Source organism: Anabas testudineus, chromosome 2 (genome assembly GCF_900324465.2).
Source record: "Anabas testudineus chromosome 2, fAnaTes1.2, whole genome shotgun sequence".
Lineage (NCBI taxonomy): Eukaryota > Metazoa > Chordata > Actinopteri > Anabantiformes > Anabantidae > Anabas > Anabas testudineus.
Window position 1 is genome coordinate 12,097,517 of NC_046611.1, and position 26,567 is coordinate 12,124,083.

Here is a 26,567-nt window from a genome sequence, read left to right on the forward strand (position 1 = left end):
TTTAACACAGTTCAATTCTTAGATGGAGTCATTATACTGACTCTGGTGACCTCAGCAGCTGCAGCAGTACAATGAAGAGGTGTCTCTAAACAAAGAAATAGAAAAGGAGTTCAGTTAGCGATACCAGCTATACCAACTTTACCTCCTAGTAGGCCAGTAGGTGGTTAACATCAATAGGTGTGATAATAAGGTGACATCAGTTGGCTGTTAGTCAGTGTTGTAACTTTATTTTAACCTAAACCTAACCAATCTGGCACATGATATTGCATGATAATGGCCTAATGAGCGTACTGGCTTACTTAGTTTGTATGTATGGTGGCGATAACAACATGAAGATTGGAATCAGCATCATATGTGCAGTATATATGTGCCATTTCCCATAGATATCTCATGCTAAAAATTCTCTCTTTATTCCGAATGTTGATGAATAACCATAAGAGTTTGTGTAGAGCTGACTGCTTCTTCTTTGCTCAGTTTAATTGTTCTGTTGGGACTGAAAAAGCTATTTGTGGCTGCTAAATGCACTTCTGCTGTATTTTGCCAATTAATCAGGAACAGATGTGGTTTGAGAAAGTGATGTAGAGCTCTAGATTCTCTCTATTGTGTGTTTGTGTGTGTCACTTTGTTGATATCAGTTTCACAATAATAGCTAATTCTGCTATTGCTGCTCTCAGGTCACATTTTGTTCCCTAACTGAGTTTGGCTTCAGGTGACACACACTTCTTTGTGTTTGACACATGCACCAGCTTCCATGGGTCGAGGCTGAAGCTGATGCAGCAGTATTTTATAGTGCAGTGCCTCTGATGGCTACTAGATGCTGGCTCTAAAACTGTTTTGTTCCAATTGACTTAGTAATGTTTTTCAGGGGTCTTAATGTTTTTTTAATAAGCGAACTCATGGTGATTTTAGAACTTAATGCTTATTTAACAAAATGGGGGGCTTTGCTACATAGGCGTTGATCGACACATGTGATTGACACTTGGCTAGTGTTTGGTCCAACATACTGGGACCAAACAGAAATTCCTGGCAGAGAAGATGGAACAGACTCCTTCAAACTGGCTCCAGTGCAAACAAATGGACGATGCCACAATGTCTGTCTTTATATACAGACTATGGTTTGACGCAGTTACTCATCACGCCTCTTCCCAAACACTCCTTATTGTTTCTCACTCACACACTCACCCAATGCCATATGTTTCCATCTGTGGGGGTGTGGATGTACAGTATAACAGGATTTCACCAGCCAGAGGAAATTAGTCTTCATTCATCTTTCTCTCTCTCACACACATGCTGTGTACTTTACCCATCTCACACTCATTTATTACCACCTTTCCTTTAGTGTCTTATTGTCCTCTTTCTGTTTTCTCTCTTTTTCTCTAAACCTTAGTACATTTCTCTGACTTTGTTTTCATTCTATCAACTCTTCTTCCGTCTTAATTAGTCTCGCTGCGCTTTTTGTTTTTCTGCCCAAGTTTGATCCAAAAGTGGGCGAGTACTGGTTTTGCTCCTGCTCATTTTCAGGTTGTGAACATTAGTCAGGCTGCCACTCAAAACTGTTTCTGGCATCTTAAGCAAAAAAAGGTCATCACAGATCCTTGAGTTGTGGTTTGCTATTAAATGCGTTTATTTATATACTGTAGCTCCAAATCACAACAAAAGTTGTCTTAAGGCCCTTACAATGTAATGTTTAAGACCTTAGATAAAAAAAACCCAACAAATCCCATTTAAGCAGCACTTGGTGAAGGTGGAGAGATATTTTGGTGTTATGTGGTTACAAGAATTACCAGGTACAAAGATTTTAAATTCTAGACCAGATTTTACTGGAAGCCAATAGAGAGAAGCTAATGTAAGAGAAATATTATCTCTCTTGCTTATTGGCTGCATCTGGCTGCAGCATTTTGGACTAACTGTAGGCTTTTTAAGGAGTTATTGGGACATCCCATTAATAGTGAATTACAGTAGTTCAGTCTAGAAGTAGGTAAAGGTGATATCCTGATCGAAGGTAACATGGAGATAGTGCCGTGTCAGTTAAAGTAAGTAAATGATTATATAGTACTAAGTGGACATTTGAGCTGGATGATATGACATTTCTTCTAAATGTGGCAGTGATGAGAATGAGATTACAGTGACCTTGATCCCAAAATCAGTTCATCATGAGTCCAAGTGGGTACTTGAAGCCTTTTTAAAATTTTCTTGAAGGTGGTCCCTGGCGTTTCTTTAGTTTTGCCTCTGGCCACAAGTGGCAGCACTGAGCACATTGCCCCTGCTGCTGCTCCACTCTTGTCAATGAGAAAGGAAAAAGTCCTGCACCATCTTTGATTTAACAATGCTTTGATGTGCAGAATAAAATAAAATGCATAATGGGACCTATTAAAAGGGGTAGGTGTGGTGTTATCTGCAAACTTTGTCAGTGGCCACTTATAAAAAAAAAATCCCAATCAGCCAATAATAAGTTCCTACAGTAGAGTACACATATGTTTTAGTAAAGGAGGGTGGAAGTCTGCCTCTCTGTGTTTCCTTCTGTACATTTCCTCCTGTTTTTATTCCAGCCTCTCGTCATGCCGTCATGTCAGTCCTTCTCCAGTTTTGTTTCCTTCTGTTCTCTCCCTCTCTGCTGTTCTTCTCCCACTCTCTGGCTCCAGATGATGGACATCCTCTCTACATTTTGGAGCTTGTAAATGTATTTTTTTTTTCTCAGACAGCTGCAGACTCACACAAATATGAATCAACACACTGACTGACACACACATGCACAAAAACTGTATAGCAGCGGTTCAGTCCATCTGGGCCTTTCTAGCTCAAGAGAAAAGGCTGCAGTACATCTGTGGCAGACTAAGTGTGAAACACATACAAACACAGGCAGCTCTCTCTCGAAATGTGGCTACCACATTCCAAAACATGGAAACTGTTGTCTGTGTGTTTCAGAGAGAGAGAGAGAGAGAGAGCTCACTAGATTAGGTGAGCGTTAACGTTGTGTGTGGCACTAACCATTAGTCTGACTGAGAGTGTGTGTGCACGGTGCTAATTGACATTGAGACTGACATAAGCTTGTCATCCATGCCTCTCACTTTCCAGTCATCTTTTTCTCTCTCCCTCTCCCGCTGTCACTTCTCCTCCTGATTACATTTTCTTTTTTTCACTTTTCCCTGGCGTTCTGTCTCTCCCTCTTCCTCGTTCCTTCATTCTTCTATCTCCGCTCTTCATCTGTTTCCACTTCTTCCCTCTCTCCATCACTTCCTCTCCATCTCATCTCTCAGTAATGACCTGATCTGATTGGATTTGGTCTCAGATTCCTTCCGTGGCTAATGGCCGTGACCGTTGCTAGGCAGCCGCTGCCAAAACAGCGACAAACATGGCTGTTACGCTGGGCCATGCCAACCACGGAGACAGATCACTTGTTTGCCCTCATGGTGCTTCTTTGCTCATGGTCTCACTGAGCTCCATTAGGATGGTAGAAGGCCTGTGGAGACTGGCCTCCACCACAGATCAGTTACTATCGATGTATTCATTTATCAAACACAGTGCCCATATAGTAGTAATATTCTTAGAGAGGAAAAGTTCAGGTTCCGCATAATCTCCCGGCAGCTATATGACATATAAATGACATTTAGCGGTGGACTCAGTTAATTATCATTTCATTTAAGTGTAATCTTGACTCTTCCACTGGGACTACTATGGAGAGGTTGCCATGTTTGGAGCTGAACCATAAACATAACTCATAGCCTATTACATTCAGACATGATGGAGAACATTTATTAACAGTGTGTGCTAGAGTGTAAAATACCACCAGATCATTTCTTAGAATGACAAAGGATTACATAAATCAAGTGTATGAAACACCCTGCGCAGGTTGAGAGATAACAAATGTCAAATTCGTTTGCACAGCAGAAGAGGATTACATTGGCTGTGGGAGAAATTACTGCTAATATATGGAGATTAATAGTTTGTCAACTGTTGCACAACTTTAACGTAGCTTCTGCTTAATGATATAGTAGGAGAACACAAATATTGCTCCACTCTGGGGAAACTGGAGATGTTTGCAATTTTCTTTTCATTTTTTGGTAAAACCTGTTTGTAAATGAAAAAATGTACTTTGATTTAGCAAAGTTCAAGACAAGTCTCATTGTTTTAGTCATTCAGATTAGTGCTCACATTCAGTATGTTACAATAACTTTGCATTTGCCATCTCTGTTGGACAGTTTCATAAAATGACTTTAGCAAAACTATATCAGTTCATGTCTAGTGAAGTTTTCTAGTTAAAGAAAATATTTGCAAATATTTCTGAACAGAAAAAAAAGTATTTCTTTTTATGAAAGCGCTGAGAACAATCATAATTTTTTAAAGCCTCTGGAGGAAGAAATATTCCACTGTAAATGATTGTTGGTAACAGCCCTATGCTTTAAACTTAATTTTTACAAAAGTCGTATCATATGGTTGTTACAGAACATGAATGCAGAAATAGTGACCAGCGTGTCAACTTCAAGTGTTTTTGCAGATAAATGTTTGCCATATGTGTTGTATTGAAATGTGTTTTTAGTAAAGTAAAAACAGATTTTATTGTACGTTTTAGTTATTAAGGATCATAATGCCATATTGCCTTTATTTGACTTTGTTAGTAAGAAGGCAGACGGGGTGGCAGTGGATCAGTTGGTGTAGTGGTTGCTGGTTCAAGTCACCGCCTAGCTGCATGCTAAAGTGAAGACACTAAAGCCCTGCGCTGTCACACCGGCTCCTCTGCCTGCACATCCCAGTGATGTTGGTTCTGGTCCCAAGCCTGGTGACAGTTGTGAAAGGTCATGTCAGACAGGGCATCTGGTGAAAAACCTGTGCCAAATAAATGTGCGAAACGTGATCTGCTGTGGCAACCCCCACCACCATCTGAAAGAAAAATAAAATAAGGATGCAGACAGGAAACATGGGGGAGTGGGGTATGACATCCAGAAGGTCACCAGACTGACTCAAACCAGTAACCATTTGACCGTAATGTGCTTTAAATAAAACATTCTTGTAAATGAGAATTTTGTTTTTCAGGAGTTGGTGTTTAAAACTGTCTTGTCTTGTCTGGGAGAAAAGCTGTAGCTGCTGCAGACTTCTTTTAGTCAACAGGTGAACAGTATTTACCATATCTAGGACGCTGTCATAAACCCTAGTGTGGACGGTGTACTACCTTGGGACCTTATTTCTTTAGTCCCTAGTAGAGGTGCTTTAGTTTTTTAGCAGGTACATACACATCTGTGCCTAGGGGGGTGGTCTGAGACACAGCACCCCTCTCCAAGGCTCTTGTTTCTGTCTAAGATCATATAAAAATATTAGCAGAGTATTACCTTTGCTGCGCCTTTGCTTTGTATCCAGCACTAATTCTTATCTGTCAACTTTCTTTGCTAATAATGCACGATTACTTAAAGTACACCGAATTCTTGCCTTCTTTCTTGTTTTTTCCCCCCCATCTGAACTCATTATGTGGCTGTTTACATTTCTGATGAGCCAAGCCCTTGAGCTTGTTTGCACTTTTGTCAGACCATCCTCCACAGGAGCATCAGTTGAAACCTGAAAATGCAAATTGAAAATTTATTTAGCTGTGGATTTGTTTTTCACTTCCGTTGTAGGAGGGCTCTGTTTGTCCTTTGCCGCATTGAAACTAAAAAGCTCTAAGGAAGACAGGAACAAGCTTTAAAACTTTAATCAGATCATTTTGTTTTCAACACAACACAAGGAGGATTTTATAGGTAGTTTATTTAGCTTACCCTGTGCTCCTCTGTATCACCTGTTATTAATGCTTCAACTAAATTCTCATCTATATTTCATGACTCTTGAGTCGTAGTTAAAGCTCACCTTTTCTCCTTCTGGTCTTTGTTTCTCAAACGGTTTCCCAGAGCTCTGTCCGGCTGACAGACTCCATGGCTGATCAAAACAATCTGCCACTTGGATCAAACTTCCTCCTCCCATCTAGTTTTATGAGATTTAATGATCCAGACGGCCGCTTTTATGGACAGCGTTTGTTTTAGGTGGACATGGTTTCACAGTCCTATTCTTCCTCCTTCCTTTTGTCACTTTCTGTTGTTTGCCAAGTGCTGAGGTTTGGCGGACGTTAGGTGTGCTGCAGGTCTGCATCACTGCCTCCCGCTGTTTGACTGTCTAGTTAACTGTATGTCCTGTTGCCAGCGTGGCCTCGTTCTCAGCAGGAGCTGTTCAAACGTTTTTCTCCAGGAACAGAGCACAATGGAGTTGGCGATCAGTGGAGAGTATGAAGCCCAGTGGGTGTCTGCATCAGTCTTTTGGTAAATGCTTCCACCGCATTTGTTATTTTTGTCTTTATTGTCACATGAGCATAAGTACAAGTAGAATAAGTAGTAATTATAATCTGCTGATTATTTTCAGTCATCGTTTGGTTTCTAAAACATTTTAAAAACTTGTAAGTTGTCTTTGTCCTTTAAGCTTAGCAGATGTAGTATCTGCTGGATGAGTTTTATCTACAGCACTCCAGTGCTCCAGTCCCTGGAGCTGTCCAGAGTGCTGATCCTGAAGTCATCCCAGATGCTCAGCATAATCCCCCTACTCTCAGGACTCTCATTTATCGCTATTATGAGTCTCCTGGACACATATTACTTCTGTAGGACTGCTGCTTGATGGTTCTACTATTGTTCTTAAGTTTACACACAGCATCAAGAACAACGGGCCATTTTATCACATTACTAACGTTTGCTGATGATGGACCTCTGTACGTATAAGTACAGATGACATCAAAGAACATCATTTACAGCATTAGCTATGTCCACACTATATTTCTGATCAGTTTGATCAGAGCAATGACGTTACATCAGTGTCAAAACTACGAGGCGCTAAATCGTAAAAAGAATAACAGAAAACTGCAAATTTTCACAAGCAAAAATGCAATGCAACATTATAACATATGTAAAAAAAAAAAGTCTTCTTTCTGTGCTCGCAGGTTTCAATTTGCACTCATGAGTGGGATGCTTATGCATAATCATTATTAAAACGTGCAGGTTTGCAAAGGTTTCCTCTTATTCAGTACTTTCAGTCAGGATTTCAACGTGAAAAATTAGTCATCAGTGAGTGTTTTACATCACAGCCTTTTGTCAGCAAAATTAACTCTGTTGGTGATTATGTTCAAGAAATGAGATGTGTAGAGTGAATATTTGGTGCCATAAATTGGTGCAATACAACATTTTTTAATGTGCTATCAGTGTCTCAATGATTTCTGGTGCCACTTGATTGTTTCAGTTTGTTATTGGAATATAAAATTCAATATTTATTATTAACTTACCCTTCACTGAAACGGGAAGATTTTTTAATGTTTCCCACCACATAATGAGGCACATTACCTGCTGCATCATTATGAGCATATCAGGCAGACACATGCTCATATTCAGCCTAGTTTTAGCCCTAAATTGGTTGCCCCCACTGATTTTAGAAATCCTACCGCACTGGTTGTCATGCAGTTCGATACAGGGTCATGTTGGGAATCGTTGCTGCAGTTCCACTTCCACTTTCTTACATGACTGCTGTCAAAGAATCCTTTATAAGCTGCACTGAGCTTGTTTTAATATTACTGGAGGAATATTTTACCTGTGGCTAAAACTGTACTCTTGAATGATTCTTCACTGAGATAGAAAACTGAACAGACAGACCATATTGTCTACATCTTCCTGCCATCTGCGGCTCCATATTTACTTTCCATTCATAGTTGAACTGCACAAAGTAACACTGCCTTTCTCTCTTTCTACCAGCATTGTTGAGGACACTGTCATCTTGTTGAATAAACTTTGTTAGACTTTTGGTCATTGGGCATAACTGACCATGTTTTCTATGCTAATATTCAGTGTGAACACATGTTTTGTTTTTCTACTTTGTATTTTTCATTCTATCACATAATATGACATTTCCCCAGCTAGATTAAAAGTCAGACTGTTACTGAATCCATTTACAATGTTAAATCAATTCCAGCCTTTCTGATGTGATTGTGATTATTTAGTAATGGAAACATGAAAGGGAACCAGAGGTGAGATAAGCTGATCCACATGAACTGTCTATAAGATGTGTGAGCATATTTTCAGGTATCTTTTGACCAAGATCCTCCATCTTCCCCATCTTTGACTTTGTGCCCTTCAGGTTTCTGCACTTTTCTTTATCTAAACCATCTATCTGTCTCTCTTGACATTCTTCTCTCTATCCCTTCTGTTTGTATTCACCCTCTCCTGCTGTATTTTCTACCTTCTCTCCAGTCATTTTATGTCATCACTCTTCCCTTTTGTTTCAGTCCTTGTTCAATCTGTTTTCTATTTTCTTCTTCTGAGATTTCATTTGTTTCCATCTTTCTCTTCATCACCCCTCCACTTGGTCTCCTCTCTTCTTTCTGTCACCAAACTAAGAATAAGCTACACGTATTAATGTCTCCTTAATGAGATGCATGACTGTGTGCATGCATCATGAGTATGTCTGTGTGTGTCCATGCATAACTTTGTGTATGTGTGAGTGAAGCTGCTGCAGATTTCAGCAGCAGAACAACAGTTTAAATGGACTATTGACTGCTGCTTTGCGTCTGACTGCTCCCTGTCCACCCTGCTAATTCTCTCACACTCACTTACTTTAAATGATAGTGCATAAATGTATGCAGAGTATTGCACACTGCCTGCATCCTACCAATGCAGGAAAGCAAACAGGTTATATATACCTAACACAGGCATAGCAGACTGAACTGCAAAGAACCTCTCCATTGGTGTTGCCTTCATAAATTAACATGATGGGATTCAGAACAGGGGTCCAGCTTATTTTCCAACCAGCCTTAGAGCTTCTACTGGCGAAACATACCCGGGCCAGGTAATAAACAGTGGGCAGGAAAGGGATAGCTGGAAAACAAGTAGGTCAGTGGCCCTCAAGGTCCAGGATTGGCCACCCCTGCACTAGACTGAAGATGTATTACTCTGTTGGATTTTCTGGAGCCACAGAAACAGTCCATATGGTTTCAGAGGTGTTACAGAGTGGAGCATCTTCTCTAACAAACAATCTTTGGCTGAGTATAGACTTCATTAATGACAGCTGAAACGACTGCTGAAAGATGCTAGATAAATATTGTGGTCAGTTTTATTAGAGCCAGTGCTGTTCCATTCAGATTTTTCTGGCTTGGCTCTGATACCAAACCACAGAACTGGCTCTGTGTATCTCTATTAAAATGTAATGACAGTGGAAATGAAGGAGTTGGTCATATTTTGTTTATTTTTTAACACCCAAAGCAAATAATAATTAAATTAAAAAATAACCTTTTTCAAATGTTATTCAAACTACTACAGATTCTGCTGTTTTTTTTTTTTTTTTTTTAATGAACTAGAACAACGGGCACCCTACTACCTGCACAGAATTATCATAATCATCACGTTTGAATTATGTGCACACTTAATAACCAGGTTTCCAATGTTTCACATCTATAATCATAAAACATGATAAAATAGAATTAAATAATTTAGCCATGGAGACAGTGATGGCTTTCTGGTTTGTAAAATTGGCAAAAATGATCCTGCACACAAAGATAATACACACACACACACACACACACACACACACACACACACACACACACACACACACACACACACACATTCACTTAACTCAGATGGGCACATTACACTCTCAGCCATTAATGCAGAAAGAAACTAATCAAGATCAGGCATCATGGGAAAAGGTGACACACACACACACACACACACACACACACACACACACACACTCACACTCACACACGGACAGTACACAGATGTGGATGAATTACCTGCTTTAGGTCAGATTGTCTGCTACATGCTGCTACTTCATTCATGCTTCACCGCTTAGCCTGCTATTATCTCACACTAGATACATGTGTGTGAATGTGTGTGCGTATGAAACCGCGTACTTTTGTGTGTGCGTGTGCGTATGTGTGTCCAGCGTCTCACTACAATGCACAGTTCAACGTGGGACCTTTTAATTAATGGAGAAGTTTCATTATCAGCTCCATTAGTCAGTGCGTGGCTGGTGTCAACACACACAAACACACACACACCCACACAGACTCAAAGAGTACTGTTAACTGGGCTGGTACAATATTTAACCTGATGTTCTTTTTCAGGATGAGAGTGTAATTTATTATCCATAGTAATGGGAAGCGACCCATATTCCAGTCAAACGAGAGGGGTGGAGAAGAGGTGTTGTTATAAGTGATCATATTGTAATAGATGTCACAGGCCACAATATGTTGTTCTGCTACAAATTAAAAAACAAAAACATGTATCATTTGTTCACACACATGAAAATCATTCAGTATCTTAATTTGTCCCCTGTTTGACAAATAGCAGCTTGTTTATGTGGTCCTCATCATTTTAAGTTAAGGGAAATTAAATGGTTTCCACGATACATTTCTTAATGTCAATAAAGACAAAAAAAGGCATCAAATCTGGTTATTTTACTTTTTAACTATACTTGACAGATGTGTTTCTCAGTTGAAAAACCCCGCTGCTGCTCTCTGTGGATTTGAGAACTTGAACACCGATTAAACCGGAACATGCCCGGTCATCAAGCTGTGAAAGCAGATTGTTCCTGAGAAAGTTGACATTTCACAGAGATCATGACGGTGGACTGCAAGGCAGCTCATATTCCCACCAAATCTTGTTCTCAGAATGAAGTGAATCATTTTCTCACTGATGCTTGAGGGACGTCCACATTTGTTGTTCTTTTTAAAGGTTATCCTGACTGTCGTCGGTCGAACGGGACTTAGAGTCTACAGCCCGTGTAGTAGCTTTAGTCAGGTTTGACATGGACTAAACGAACTGACCAATATAACAGAAAATCACACAAAGATAAATACAGGGTAGAACAGGAAACTTTTCCTCCCAAATCTTGATATAATATGGAAATTTGAAAGTCCTCAAAATAAAAGAAACACAAAAATCTAATTTGCTAATTCCACCAAGCTGCTGGCACGACCGTACACTCTAGTGCGGTTTACCTCCTGATATCACACATGAAAGCATTTTAGAAGTTGTTTGTGCTTTATCGTTAAGCATTTTACTTTACACACACTAATGTTCAGGGCACCGTTGAGGCTGAAGGATTAATCTTTCTATTGCAAAAGGTTTCTGGTACAATCTGTGGACTTCAAAGTGTGGTATTAGGTAGTTATGTAATGGAGCAAATTGTTCACCGAATGGGGTTAATTCCAAAATGAGACTTGGATAAAAAGTAATAACACCTACTCTCACTAAATGATTGACAGAACCAAATTAAAATACATTCAGGAATACAGAGGCAAACTCTAATTTCTGGGTCGCTGAGTCACTTTTTCAGTCGACACTACATATGCTGCTTTTTTCCTTTCAGTTGAATGTGGAACAGTGGAAATTGTGCCGACTCACTCCAGTTTGTCATGTGATGGCGACAGCCAGGTGGTGAAGGCCTGTAAGTGGCAATTAGCCCTGAGCAAGATTAGAGGAGCCTCTTATCATGCTAAGCACCACTTGTGTTTTTTATGTGTGTGCGCGTGCATGTGTGTGTGAATACAGATATCCAAAGAGGCACAGTTGCACATGGTTAAACTGTCAATCAGTCTGGTTTATAGTGGTTTTCTGAAAGTGTGTGTGTGTGTTCTGCCTTTTGAACTGCTCCCATATGGCTGACATGACCCCGTACTATCATCACACACACACACACACACACACACACACACACACACACACACACACACACACACACACACACACACACACAGATCTCTATGTACTGCTTCTTTTTCCTGACCAACTCTGTCTTCTCTCTTCTTCTAGATGAAAGAGAAGACGTTCAGAAGAAGACTTTCACAAAATGGGTAAACTCACAGTTGGCTAAGGTAAGACCACTTCCTGCTTTCATTATTCCATTATCAACCCGTTCACAGCGGTATATCCTCTGTTTCATGTATTCATGTATACACTGACAGATTCTCTAACTATTGATTACACACTGTACATCATATGTACTGTAGAGAACAAGGGGTGGAATAGAAATATCTACCATTAGGCAGGTGAGGTTGGGTGCAGATTTTAATGTGTGTGTATAAAGACAAATCACATTAATGCCACATTAGTGTAGTGGTAAGATCATCGTCGTCCATGTGAGAGACTGGTGTTTGAATCCCGGCTGTGTACTACCTCCAGAAGGGGTCCTTAGGCAAGACCACCTTACGCCTACCCTGTATCTCACTTGTAAGTCGCTTTGGATAGTTTAATTTTAAAAGATTCCAACCTCACACTTCCATTAAAATGTCGTGTAAAACCTCATTGTGACTTTATTTTCATCCATATCACTCACCAGTGCTCTATTCTAAAGACATTTTCTCAACCTTTTATTGGCACTTTAGTCTTATTTATTAGCAGTGACGAGACAGACAGGAAATTAGGAGCGAAAGAGTGGGCATGACATGAAAAAATGTCCTCAGTTCAAGCTAAGCTGGGTGGTTATGTGGTGTGCATTGTAACCATCCGGCTACCAGGGCGCTCCAGGCTTTTCCCTACCCTTTATCGGTTTCTGTTTTCTTTTTGTTATCTGTTTTTAGTTTTCTACAGCAGTTAACCCTCTCTGCTCTGCTGATATCGGAACTAATGATATCTTTAACTCAATCATGGATTGTCTTACATGAGGTTAGTGTGTGATATACAGTTGTCTACATGTCTAAGGTTATTAATGTTAGATTTTCTTACCAAACTACCATGTTTGTAAAAACATTGTGATGACTAGAGCGTGGGCTCCAAGTGTCTGTGGAGCGTGAAAGTTTGTGATCTAAAACATTAGCAGATTGAAGTCCTAAAACTAGATAATAGATAATAATAGATAGGGGCACTCTAACATCCAATGCTCACATAGATCCTATGAGTACATAGGTCAACAGACAGTTCTACCAAGCAGTGCTGTTGAAGAAGTGGAATCATCTGAAGCTGTTCTGTGAGGAGGAATTGGCTAATTGCCATCCAAGACAATGTGCAGACACATGACTCAACATCTGTAGCTAACATAAGGTAGCTTGCTGGAAATCACTCTCCGAGCCCACTCTGCCTCTTTAGTAGCTGAGGCCTTAAATCTAATATTGCTTTGATAATAGCATTCTAATGGAAAAGTTATCACCCAAAACCTCTTTCTCACGTTTCATCTTGTGTGTTACTGTCCGCAGACGGGTGAGGAAGTTGAGCATGGAAATGGACTACACTTCCTCTCGTCCTTCATTTCCTCCTCTGTTTTCTTTTCATTTGTTTCCTCCTGAATGAACAGCAGGGAAAAGGATTCATTTTGTGTTTTTTCACCTCTTTTCATCTAGGGCTGTTTTCTGTTCGTCTCTCAGAGTCACAGACAATTTTCGAGGCATTTCCTTTTATGCCTGCAATTCAGGCACACAAAGGTTATTCCCTCCACGTCCATTCTCTCTGGAGAGCCAGTTCGGTACAGCTAGGATAAAGATAAAACCCTCGGGCAGGACTGTGTTGCACATTTTACAATTCCCAGGTAGCTGTTTTTTGTTGTGATTCTTCATGCTGCTTTTGGAATTATTTTAAAATAATAGCATTTTCCCAAAATGCACTTTGGCATGTCTCTTTTTCTTTTTGCTGGTTGATTGTCTGGTGCGCGTGTTGTCCCGTGACTCGGTTAGTCACTCCCCCACGGGCGCAGAATCACTTGTTTGGAATTTAATTCTAATTACATTTCACTGTTTGTGTGTGTTTATTTGCGATGTATGTATTTGATGCGTGCCAACACATCACTCCTATTCCTATTTTCAAAGTTGATTACGAGGGCGCTAGAGGTGTGCCGTTGCCATAGTGATGGCGACTAAGGTGAGCATGTGTGCATACAGTATGTGTGTGTGTGTGTGTGTGTGTGTGTGTGTAAAGCTATTGAAACACAGTCTGATCTAAGCCAGATGATTAAAACCAAAGAAAAAACAGACATGCTGGATGAGAGGTCCTCCTTTCCTTTCCTTCCTTTTCCTTTCCTTGTCTCCTCTCCTCACTTCCATTCTCATTTCTTCTTACCTGCTCTCCTTTCTTCTCCCCTTCTCTCTCTCTTCACCCTCTTCCCCTTCAGTCCTTCTCGTCTCCTCTCCCCTCCACCAACTCCAAGCATGACTAAGAGAGGGAATAAGGACGGAGAAAATTTGGAGGTGGGTTAGGAGGAAATGGAAAAAGAAAAAGAGGAGGAGGTCAGTGAGGAAGAAAGAGGCATATCCCCTTATCCGTCCAAACTCACCAAAGCATGATGGATACCCCATCCTAGATAGATGAGTTTCTCACATACATATACACACAGGCCTCAGGAGAGTAAGAGGCAGTGAGACACCAGATAGGAGAGGGTTAGATTATATGAAGGGAGAAAATGAATACAGCGAGGAAAGGAGACAAGGATCTGCAGGGTGAAGGAATGCAGAGAGAACGAGTTATGGTAGAAAATGGAAGGTTTGGTAATGATGGATGTGAGGAATATATTTTAAAATAAGGCTGCAGAGATGGCTGGAAGTCAAGCAGCGTTGTGTCTGATGTTAGTGTGATTTGCTACTCAGCAAACCATAAAAAGATGTTCTATAAGGATCCGTCACCAGGGCGGGACAGTTTTTTTTTTTTTTATTTACCACAGCTGCTACTTTATTGAAGAGTATCAGCAGCTGATTCCATTCCAGAGCATCGCTCTGTACTCTGCATCATGTCATGTGAAATTGACTTTTCTGAAGCTTTCATTTTTATTAAGCCTGACTTATATCTCAGTTAAAGGTTTCCCATGCTTCCCAGTTTGCCTTCTATCATCCCACAGAGCAGGTTTGTGCCTGTGCCTCCAGATGACATTCATTTGTTAGTCAGCAAACTTTGGGTTTAGGTTTTCTGGTGTCACCATAGTAACCTATCCTGTTCTGGATCAGGTTCGTTCCAGGGGATCAGATGAGAATATGTCAACAGTCAATGACCAACCAGCTCCCTGGAAGAATGGCCTCATGCCTAAACAGTCCTGAAATAGACTAAATCAGTGGTTCTGTGCTGTGGGTGGTGGGTCACATGTGACTCATAAATATATCAAGCTTATAAAAAAAAAAAAGGATGACTAAATAGTTCAATTAAAGTCCACAACGCTTTTATTTTGAAGTACTGTTTTCCACAGCTAATGACATGTTTCTTAGTCAGAATTTGATCTATTTTACTGAAAAACCATGATGTCCAATGAACTACAGGACTGGTTTATTGGCAACTACAGCGAGAAAGCTCAGGCCGTCAGGCTGTCATGTGACAGGATCTGAATAAAAAATTCAATAAGGTGAGCCTCAGTTGTGGTGTCTGACGATTACTGAGTATCACTCCATGTGTCCCATGCAATCAGACACATCCTACCATTAGCACAACGTATCCTTGTGATAGTAGCTTCTCAGCTCTGGTCCAGCTGAAGACTTAATTAAACACAACCTTACTCTTGCTTTGTCAACCATCACTGCTCATCTTTAACATTTTTATCAATCTATCCACCAATCCAGCTTTTTATTTTTTTTAGCACAGATTGACAAATTCAACATTTATTAAATTAGATGAAGATAAATCGGTCATTTTCCTTTATGTCGACCTTAATCTAATGACTAAGTTGAAACATTGATCCTGGATTCACTGATGGCTATTTATAGAGAAAACATTTCTGACTTTAACACAGTAAAAACCCTAATGAACGATCATTAGTGGCAGGAAGTTTCAGTGTTATGACACTGAGCTCCAGATTTAGCATATGGAACTTTTGAGATGTCATTGCTCAACAGAAAAATCACATGAGTGCCAGAAGTCAATCATACTGAGACTTTATGTTGCATTATTACATATTTAGTAAGGTATGAATGCACAAATGAATCCATCCTGTGCAGTCACACATGGACGGAAACAGATTAAAAAGAGAGGTGAGGGCAGCGTTGGTCAAGTGACTGGTGTTAATTTCACACCCTGACTGTCACTGTTTTTCAGATCCTCAAAAACAGGACAAGTTGTTAGACGAGAGAGAACAAGGGACAAGAGAGGACAATAAAGCTGGAGACTGGCAGAGAAAAGGAGAGGCGATGTGAGAGGAAGTATTAGCAGCACAGGAAGAATTCTGTCTTAAGTATTATCATTACTCATTATGCTGATGATACAAGCTTGTTTTTCTCTAATCACCATAGCCGCACTGATATAGAAAGATAATGAAAGGATACAGAGTCCTCAGCCTCATGGCTATTCTCACAGGATCATCACACTTTAGTATTTAGATTTAGTGACGTGCCTGTAATGCTGTTATTTAGACGTATCTGTGTGAGATTTGGCTCTTATAAGTAAAAAAACAGCACAACTAGAGAACTACAGCTAATCAGAGTGCGCTATAGAGAGGCTCTATATGTGACAGTGTGGATTGAAGTGTCCTCGTGTGTGCTGTTTCAATGGAAGGAAATGTGATTTATCTGTATAAAACAGCCCCACAAGTGGAAAAACATGATAAAGTGCCTTGTTAATGAAGGCCACGTAATCAAGTACCCTATGAGTTGCAACGGGGCAGGTTGGAGGTTCTGTTTGGAAAAAGGGACAGTGTGTGAGGAAATATGATGAAGTGAAGAACTGCTATGATTTGATTTGTGTGCTGTGACAAGGGGAGACTTAAATAGGTGTACAACATATCAATAAAGGCTACATACAGTATATGTGTGGTGCACAGCAGGACACAATAAAATCTCAGGACCATGAATGAACTCTGGGGGATACTGTCCTGCATGGTGTCAAAAAACTGTCTGAGTTGCAGGTCACGACCCAGAGCTCACAGCTCACAGAATGGCTAAGAACTAGACATTGGACTATTCTTGAGTGGCCTTTTACGAGCCCTGATTGAACATCCATGAAAACATGCGGTCTGGAGGTGGCACCCTTCAAACATGCTGCAACAAAAGAGTGGACCAAACTAGCTTTTGCAGAAGTCTCACTGAGAGCTGCAAAAATCACAGTGATTGCCTCTAAATTTTGAGCAACAAAATATTAGCTCAAGCATACCATCCTTTTTGTCCAGGCTATTTTCATCAGTTTCAAGTTAGTTGGACTGCAGTGTTTGATTACCCTGAAGGAAGAGCACAGTCTTTAGAAAGTATGCATGAGCCACCAGGGTGAAATGAGACTAAACTATGATAATATTTTATTTTAGAGTTTTTAGCTTGACCTTCGTTTTACTACAAAGAAATAAATCCAGACAAGTGCCTGTACAACCCATCAGACTCATATCACTCTTGTCCTTCAGCTTCACCTTTAAATAAATGGAGGGTTTTTTTTTTTAGAAGTTGTTCTGTTGTCATCTCACCGGTACTGAAGGATACAGACCCACAGACTGATCCACTTGTCCGTGTAGGCTGATCATTTGCTCTGGTGATTCATGTCTCAACACTTTAGCGTACACTCTGTTGAGTGATAGAGCTACTAGCATCACCTTGTAGCAGCTTTAAATCTAAATGCTAATTAAAGTTGTGCTGCGTGTAGTTAGGTCTGACACTGTGTAACATTTCCACTTGAAAGTAAACATGTCAACATCTTCATCAGATTATAAGAAACCTGGCTGCACAGGGAACACGGTTAAGGGAAGCTCGTCCTCGATTTTGGCTGAGGGATGATGGGTCAGTCCACAGGTTTCACCAGACAACCTTTCTGTATGAACTGCCAGAGGATAGATCCTTGTGGTCCTCTTGCGCTGTGGTTGGTCATTTTGGCTTTTAGTGGAATATTTTCACAACTGTTGCCATGTTGGCATTGCTACCAGCTGTACAAGAGGCTGTACATAGGAGAGCTGAGGCTGTTCTACTGGAAAGCATTGAGCAGAACTCGTTATCCACCAAAGTAATATCTAAAGTAATATAGAATGCCAAATGGTCACAATTCATATTCCTGATTTGTTTTGTTCAGTGTTTTAATTGCATCCTATTTCACCAGCTGGCGTTTATTAATGCTGCTGCAAACGCTAGTGATGATGAGTGCCAGCACATGCAAATATCAATGTGCTATTGTTACTGTGATGGTATAGAGGTGCGATGCGGCTGAAACTTTCTCACTTCTATCTTCATTCCTTGAGTCCTACATGAAATATCAAGTCACTCAGAGGCTTGAGTGTACTGAAGAGATTGTCTGTCCAGCATGGTTGTACAAGTGTAAAGCACAGATCATCAGTGACTCACTCAAGTCTTACTTTTAGTGGTGGTTTTGCTTTGGATTTCCTCTCCTTTTTTTCTCTAAATAAACATTATGGACCCTCCAGCAATGCTATCTCGTGGTGATTTAGAAAACCAGGGTCACACAATCCTACATTTTCTTCCTTTTGCTCATGGTTATGCAAATATATTGCTATTGTGTGTCTTGACCTTGAGGTATTGGCAGATGAGTGCGGGATTGTTTTTCTTCTTGGAAACAGTTTCCGATGACACAAATCAATTAGCTTCTCTTCCTTATTTTCATCCAGCATCTTTTATTTCCTTTAATTGGCTATAAAACTGAAACCCTGAGGTAGGAGACACTTGACATGTTCTTTAAGTTGGACAACAAAAGCATGAAATCTGTGTGAAATCTTGTGGCTTAGCACTCCGTCACCTAATCTAGAAAAACATGTTTAGAAGCTATGAGAGCATCTGGTGTAAAAGATGCACGCTAGACACTGTGTTTAATTCTGTTGCTTAAAATAATGTCTGTCTAGAACTGGCAATTAGCAATATCCTTGACTGGAAAATCATTGTGTATGTGTGTGTCTGTGCTCAGAGTTATGAATTAAACATAAAAATATTTTACAGCTTTCTGTCTGTGAAATTGAAGATGGCATTCTGCATTGCAGATCACCTCTGGAGCTCATCTCAGTTTACATCTTGTCAGAAAAATCTGTCTTTGTTAGTTTTTTAATGGTTGAAAGCTGTTCTGCAAAAATGCATTCTGCACATTAGACAAACAGCTGCCCTCCATCCCATTTATTTAGTACCTTCTTGATGTCCCGCTGAAGATGAAAGCTTCAGGAAATTATGTACAATAGCTCAGAAATCTGATATTTGCTCTGTTTTCTGTAAGAGGACTTATCACTTGCATTTGTGTGCAGCCTTTACATTAAGAAAATAACGTGTTTAGCGTTTAAATTTTTGAGGGCTTTAGTATTGTTACAAGAACTGAGGTCTGAACTGAGGCGTGGATTTAGACAATTATAGTACGCCTAGTCTTCAAGGTCCCAGCTAATTAGTCCTCGTCTCTAACTTTTCATCTGTTGAATGAACTCGGCTTTCAAATGAGTAATTTCCCAGAGGCACTTGGTTCTGATACGGTGTGATACTTTCACACTCTTTGGCCGGTGATGTCTGTCATCTGTTGATACCTGGCCTAGTTAACCCAATAGTTTGGTTGTGGGTTATATTAGCAGATGCCTCTTTAATCAGCTCATTGCCATATAGCCTGGTTGTTGAGGTGGTGTTGCTACCTAATCCTAGCATCCTTATCTTTAAGTAGAATAAATCCAGATGACTAACTTACTCATAAGCATATGCTTATTTTAAAGTTCTTATTTCTATTTGTCATATGAATTCATCTTTTCACCTATTGTTTAAGACGCTCAATTTTAGCATCTGTATTTTTTTTTTATTTGATTATTTATTTAGTTAATTCATATCTATCACATAATGAGTAGCTTTGTGAATGCAGTAACTGTCTCTTTACATATGCAGAGCCGAACGAAGAAGAAAACGTTGTTGTGAGAAGATAACAGAGCAAATGGTTAGCTGTGCTGTTAGCCTTCTCAAAACGCAGTAATCTAATTTAACCACTTACAATATAGTAATTGCCACAAAGTGAGGGAAATTACAATATGTGACAATGGAAGAAGTGAAACATCAGACAAGCAATAATTTCTCCTGAGAGGACACCTAATAAACACTTCAGAGGTTATTAAAGTAACGGTACAGTAATAACTGTACCCTCTCTCTGCATGTTTTATCCTGATTGTTACATCAAACCAATGACATTTACCATAATGTAGCAGCAACTCACACAGGGCCTCAGCAGTGTTGGCTCAACTTCCCCCTATCACTAAAAATGTCCTATACACAAACACTATCCAGTATGTACTTCATAAGACATACACTGTACTGTACAGTATATGCTGTGATGAAGCCAATGACATTCATCTTGTTGGTGTCCTCCCATGATGAGACATGCCGAGGCTGGCTCTGGTGGAGAAACATTAGAAACAAAGCGAAGGGAGCAGACTTAAATCTGGGATCCTTATGCCTTAAAAGTCTGACTGTGTTTAACATGGACACCATCCAACACCCTAACAGTATGCACAGACAATAGAGTACACATCTTAAATAGATTTTACCACAGAGACCAACAGTCTCCTCTTTTCAGGAATACAGCCTCTCCTTGGGTTGGCTGTTGCTTCAATTAGCTTGTGACAATTTAATTAAGTGTTTTTAATTAAATATTAATTCAATTAGATATGGACCTGGGGGTTTTAGGGGGGCCCAAGGTAGTTGGACCTTGCTTACACACATCACTAAGTGCACACAGCACATACAGATAGTCTTCAACTAAAGTCCTAAGGAGTAAAACTTTGCAGCGTCCATTATTCTGTAATTATGCTAACACAGTGAATCAATTAACGATTAAGTCACACAAGTGATGTCTGATGTCACTATGAAAACAAAGCAGCCATTCACTTGCCACCAGCTCTTGCCAAGAAAAGCAAGATGCCACTATTAAACGTGTCACGTCGACGGTTATCTCAGTGAAATCCATGCACCTCTAGAATGAAGACAAGCGGTCGGCAGGCAGACTGAAAGAAATGCAATTTGTACAGAGCGATCCTTTTCAGCCGGCTGTTTACTCAATCGCTCCAGCGCACGCTGTCTTTCTTTAACACTCCTCTTGTCCTTACATTAGATTGTGCTGGTTATGGCCCATCTTTTGTGTCATCTTTCCTCTGTGATTTATTGTTGCGCCACCTGAGAGGACCTGTTAGAAAATTCAATTACAGAAACTGACATCTTAAAACATCCCCGCTTTTGTTTTGTTTTTATAGTTGACGGTGGGTTTGTGTGTGACATAGGTGACGGAGGACAAACAGTAGAGATTTTATCTTGTGACACAGTGTTTGCGCAAAGGAGTGCAGAAGTGATGAAAAGGGTTACAAATAAATTAAAACTTGCCTCTGTATGTGGAGGACACAGGCTCCACAGACTGCACTTCTAACTGCTTTGACTGATTAATCAGGATATAATCCGTGCACTCTCATGTTAACTTGCACATATGTTACCATGTTTATCATATGTCTGACATAAATATAAACTTATATAGCTCAGTTTTAAAAAACAGTCAATGATCAGCAGATGGATTTATTAATAGTTTAGATGTTACTTTTAGACCACAAACAAACTGCACTGGAGTCCACTTGAAGGAAAGACAATTTAAAGAGAAGCTAACAGCACAAATTTGTTCAAATGGGTTCCGGTAAGTGTGAAAACAATCAGCTATGGGGAGCCTTTATGGGCATGTTTTGCTGTTTCTGACATTTTTAAAGCTAAAATGAATCCATTTATTGTTAAAATAGAATTACAACCTCCTAGGCGTATGACTTTACCAATTACTCTGCTTGAAAAACTGCATTGAAGCGAATGGGACAGACATGAGGTCAGTGACCTTGACCTTTGAGCACCAAAATCTGATCAGTTTATCCTTGAGTTTATTTGAATTTTATAATATTTAGTTCATTTTTTTATTGACCCCTGCCATAAAAGTGCATCCACAGTTACGTAGTGGTTAGCATTGTGGCCTCACAGTAGGAAGGACCTGGGTTTGAATGCACAGGTCGTCTAGGTGCCTTGCTGGAGTTTGCATGTTCTCCCTGTGTCTTTGCGGGTTCTCGCTTCCTCTTGCCGTCCAAAGACATGCAGTCAGCTTAATTGGTGACTCTTCATTGCTCATACTGTATGTGTGAATGTTGTATATCTCTATGTCAGCTATGTAATAGACTGGCGAGCTGTACAGCGTGTAGCCCGCCTCTCACCCAATGACAGCTGGGATTGGCTCCCATGACCCTTAAAAGGAAAAGCAGTTAGGAAAGTGGAGGGATGGAAGTCAACTAAGTTTATCAACTGCAGGTAGAGAAACCAATAAAACACCTTTATCTAATGCTTTAAGAGCAGCAGCAAAGTATGAGGCGTAAATTCTTTTTGACAGCTTCACCTCCCAATCCAAACATACAAATATATTATTATATTATTATGAGTGCAGCAAGCTGATTTTGGATGTGAAACATGCAATAGTTTGTGGCTGGTGTGCTTACTCAGACTGCTGCTTAGAATGTGGGTGATGATTGTCAGGATACCGCAAAAAGCAGCTATACTTACTTGACCTAAGCTGTAATCTACAGCAGCATTGTCAGTCAAGAGCAGTGTATCCTCGCCTACAGAGGCGGTGGAATAAATGGACTGTGACAGACACATAAACGTTCACATGCAAGTGAATGAAATGTGGGGAATGACAATGTACTCACTATCAGTACAGACTGAATGTCCCTAGAGCAGATAGACTATTCCCTAACTTATGGGTAGAAAAACTTTATTTAGGCTTATATAACACACACTTAAAGGACAACTTCACAGATATTCATCTTGTTTCCCATGGTTCTTGTTTAGGAAGTACGTACGTGTGCATGAACGCAAATGTATTTAGGTGTGTATACCATTTATACCCTGAACTCGGATATGTGTGTGTGTGTGTGTGTGTGTGTGTGTGTGTGTGTGTGTGCCTCTGGTTTTATGTTTGCGTATTATTGTTGTAGTGATGGTGTGTGTGGCTACAAATCCCAGTTTGTGTTGAAAGAAGATGAAAAGATCCCTAAAAAAATTCAAAGCTGAGCATGATTCACAAGCAGCCCGTGATTTCACAGTTATTTGCTGGCGGATGCAGAGAACAGGCTGCCCTTCACGTTACCCCAAAAACTACAGTAAGTGTGTTTCGCTACATTAGGAACGGATTTCTATTTTTACTTCTTCAAAGCCAATCAACACACAGTTGCATGAGTTTAGGGAGAAACATGACATTATGGGATTATAGTTGGCTTTTTAAATTATTGGTAGCATAGTTTAAGCTTCAGAATTACAATAGTTGTGTGTAATTAGTTATTGAGTAGCTGTACATATGATTTAATCTGCACCAAAACCAAAGTGTGAAAACAATTTGCCGCGTTACAGGGGGTATTTGATGGATTATTTCCTAGCCAGCAGCAGTAAACTCCTGGTGTCTCCGCTTGTTGCCTGGCAACTGGCCACCCGTAAAACGGCACCTGATGTGATAACCGGACCGAATTGGACCGGATGTGGAGAAGCACTGCTTAAACCTCCTGTGACCCAGACTCAGTGAACGGCGCTGCGAGCAGAGATGTTAACTTTGAAATGTTGGCGAGCGAGGCTCGCCCTCATAACCAATCAGAGAATTTTAAAAAGTCCTCTAATCTGTTTAAGGAGTATTTGGAAATAGTCCAAACAGGGCTGCCACGATTTCCCCTGGCATTCTAACGTCTTTTCTCCACTTGATAAGACATCAGTGGATGCAGTTGTTCTTCCTCTAAATTGTCCTCAGTGTCCTGATTTGACTTCATACTAATAAGTATGGAGAGGATGTATAGTAAAGAGTACTAATTCTGATTGATGCTGTCTTGGCAGTCGGTACACAAGGAATGAATGTTCTTAACTGTCTTGTTATTTCAGTAAAATCACCAAACAGGAAAAAAAAAAACACCCCCAGGGTTCATTGCCAGAGGGGATGCTCCACCATCCATGCTTTTACATTTTTTATTATCTGTGAATGGTTCCTTCATTTGCATTTCATATTTAATTATAAGTGTGTTTATCAAGAACATGCTCAAATTATGACCTGTTTCCAATTACTCTACTTTACTGTGAGATTCTTCATCATGTTTTTATTTAGCATTACACAACTTTTCCAGTCTTTTGTTTTTCCTGTCCCAACTTATCTCAAACTTGTTGCAGGTATCTAATTCAAGAAACCGCGTTTTCTGTTTCTAGTTGTTCTAATGTAAAAACTGAAAAATATATACGTCATCATACATATTCATATTCAAATGTGCTTATAGCTCTTGTTTCCTGTTCTTTTAACTATGTTCATCTGTGGTTTCTTCACTTATCACCCACACCCACACACTGTCAAATTCAAATAATACATGTGGTCCCAAAACACACATACACACACACGTACACACACACACATGCTGCCCCGGTGCGGAGAATGACTCAATAACGGCGACTCTCAGGACGATGCCGAGAGGCGTAGGTTGAGGGCAGAGAGGAATGGAAAAAGACAAAGACAGACAGAGGCAGGAAAATAAGAACTTAAGAGGAGGAGAATGAAATCTGAGAGAATGATTGTGTGTGTGTGGGAGACCGTGAGTATAAAATATAAGATACGAAGACAGAGAAAATGAGACAATGATAGGAAGAGGGGGTTTCTCAGAAGATTTATAACGTCTTTTGTCACTTTTCCTCCAAAACGAAACTCAGTATACCCCTGTGTAATGCCACTCAAATGTTAAATCATTCAAAGTTGTACCATTTTACCATAATACACATAAACTTCTGCCACAAGCAGACTGGAAAGTAGCGCAAAGAGCAAATCAAAGAGCAAATCAAAGAGCAAATCAAAGAGCAAATCTTAAGAGCAAAGCTGAAAAGTATGTAATTTCACTAATGATTTTATGTTTCTGAACCATTCATTATATTTCTGGATTTGCTTAGAGTGACACACGGAGCATGTGAGCCTTATTACTCTTGGGCTTTGGCTGCAAAGAAATATAATTCTGTCACATATCATTTTAGTAATATTGACCAGGACTGTACACTTTGTGTTTCTGGGTCATTTCTACAGTTTTCCTTTTTTTGTTTCTGTCTCATTGCTGGTGTTAATGCATTTTAGATGGCGGAGTGGGGACTTTGACATGGCAACCATGGTTGGAATAATGCATGATTGATGCAGGAAAAGAGATTTCTGCTACAATAACCAGGGAAGTAATAACAGAAAAGATTCATGAAGTCATTTGTACATGACGCTGCTGGCAAAACATGGAGAAGAAAAAAAAAACGGTCTTTTCTTATTGTCTATACGCGTTCCCCTCTCTGGTCTTTACCAGTTCCTCTAACACTTCATCATAATTATTTATTTCAGTAGACCGATTCTCCATTTACAAATAAAGCACTGATCACAGTGCTAAATCAAGTGTTTCTGAATAATTAGGACAAATAAGGTGACCTGGAATCTGTTGTTGGTGCTATTAAGAACTGTACTTATGTAGAGACTCCTCAAGTAAAATAACTATGAGATGAATAAGGAAAGAAAGAAATCTTAGCACATACAATGAATGTATGTTAGCTGTCTCTTCAGTGAGAATTGAGGCCAAGTGTAACAAATACAAATACAATATGAAATACAAAATTAACAAGTAACAGACCAAGAAAGTATGAAAAATATGTGAAATTCTCTGAATTCTCTTAATCCCTAAAGGAGTGACGTGGAAGCTAATATTAACAGCAACGTGATGCTGGTACGTGGAATTGATGGATAAACAGTAGAAAAACAGTAGATAGTTATAGCTAAAACTAATGTCAAATTGTTGACATCCATTTGTCCAATGAAAGTAATAAACAGCATCAAGAAGTCATAATTGTTATGTAGTGTTATGCTATGTAGCTTAAAGTAGTGGAAAAAGCATATACTAGCAAAAAAAAGCAATGAATGAATTATTATTAACCAAATGTGATAAATATGCAATTGAAATAGAAAGTATAATGTAATGGGTACACGTGGAAATATTACAATAAAGTAATAAGCAAAAATGAAATGTCAAATGCTTCAGATGCTTTGTATGATGGTGCATTACGACTGATTAAAAATACATTTCTGCTCTTTTGGATGCTCACACGAACTCTTTTCTGTGTATTGTAAATGTGTTAATGTGACCAGCTTTGATTTTTGTCCCCAGGACAAAATATATTAACAGTTTCCAAACTAGATAAGAAAGTTTATACGTGCAGCTCCCTCTGCCTGGAACATCCTGCAGTTTGATCTTAAATCGAGTCCTTTCTGCCAGATTGAATCCCTTCTCTAGATACCGCGTGCTCCCCCATTGGGTTGCTGATGTTTTGGAGTATTTCAGAATGTGTTAGTCTTATTAAGTTATTGTTTTAGATTGTTGTTATTTACTATTGTGGGTTTCGAATCATTTTGCCAAGGGCGAGTACATTTTAATGTACTGATGTAGCTCCTCGGTTCCTCCTTTTCACTTCAGTCTGGCTGCTATGGAGGCCCAGAAAAGTCACTCACACTGTACTTAGCCTGCAGCATTTTTCAATGTGAAGTAACTGCTAGCTTGTAATCCTTGACTTGTCGGCACTGATAAAGAACAACCTCTTGGGTATTAACTGCTATCTTCACATTTAACGCAGGGCTGGTTTGTGATTACTCAAGAGATGTCTCTCTATAGCTTTTCCA

At 39.7% G+C, this 26,567-nt stretch overlaps 1 protein-coding gene across 1 annotated transcript in view; it reads left to right on the top strand.

Moving 5' to 3' along the window:
- The window catches only part of dmd (dystrophin), a 240,174-nt gene that overhangs the window by 56,733 nt on the left and 156,874 nt on the right, over window positions 1-26,567 (top strand). Inside the window, exon 2 of the mRNA XM_026364224.1 lies at window positions 11,808-11,869. Within this exon, the coding sequence (XP_026220009.1) occupies window positions 11,808-11,869 (62 nt within the window). The remainder of the gene's footprint in view (window positions 1-11,807; window positions 11,870-26,567) is intronic.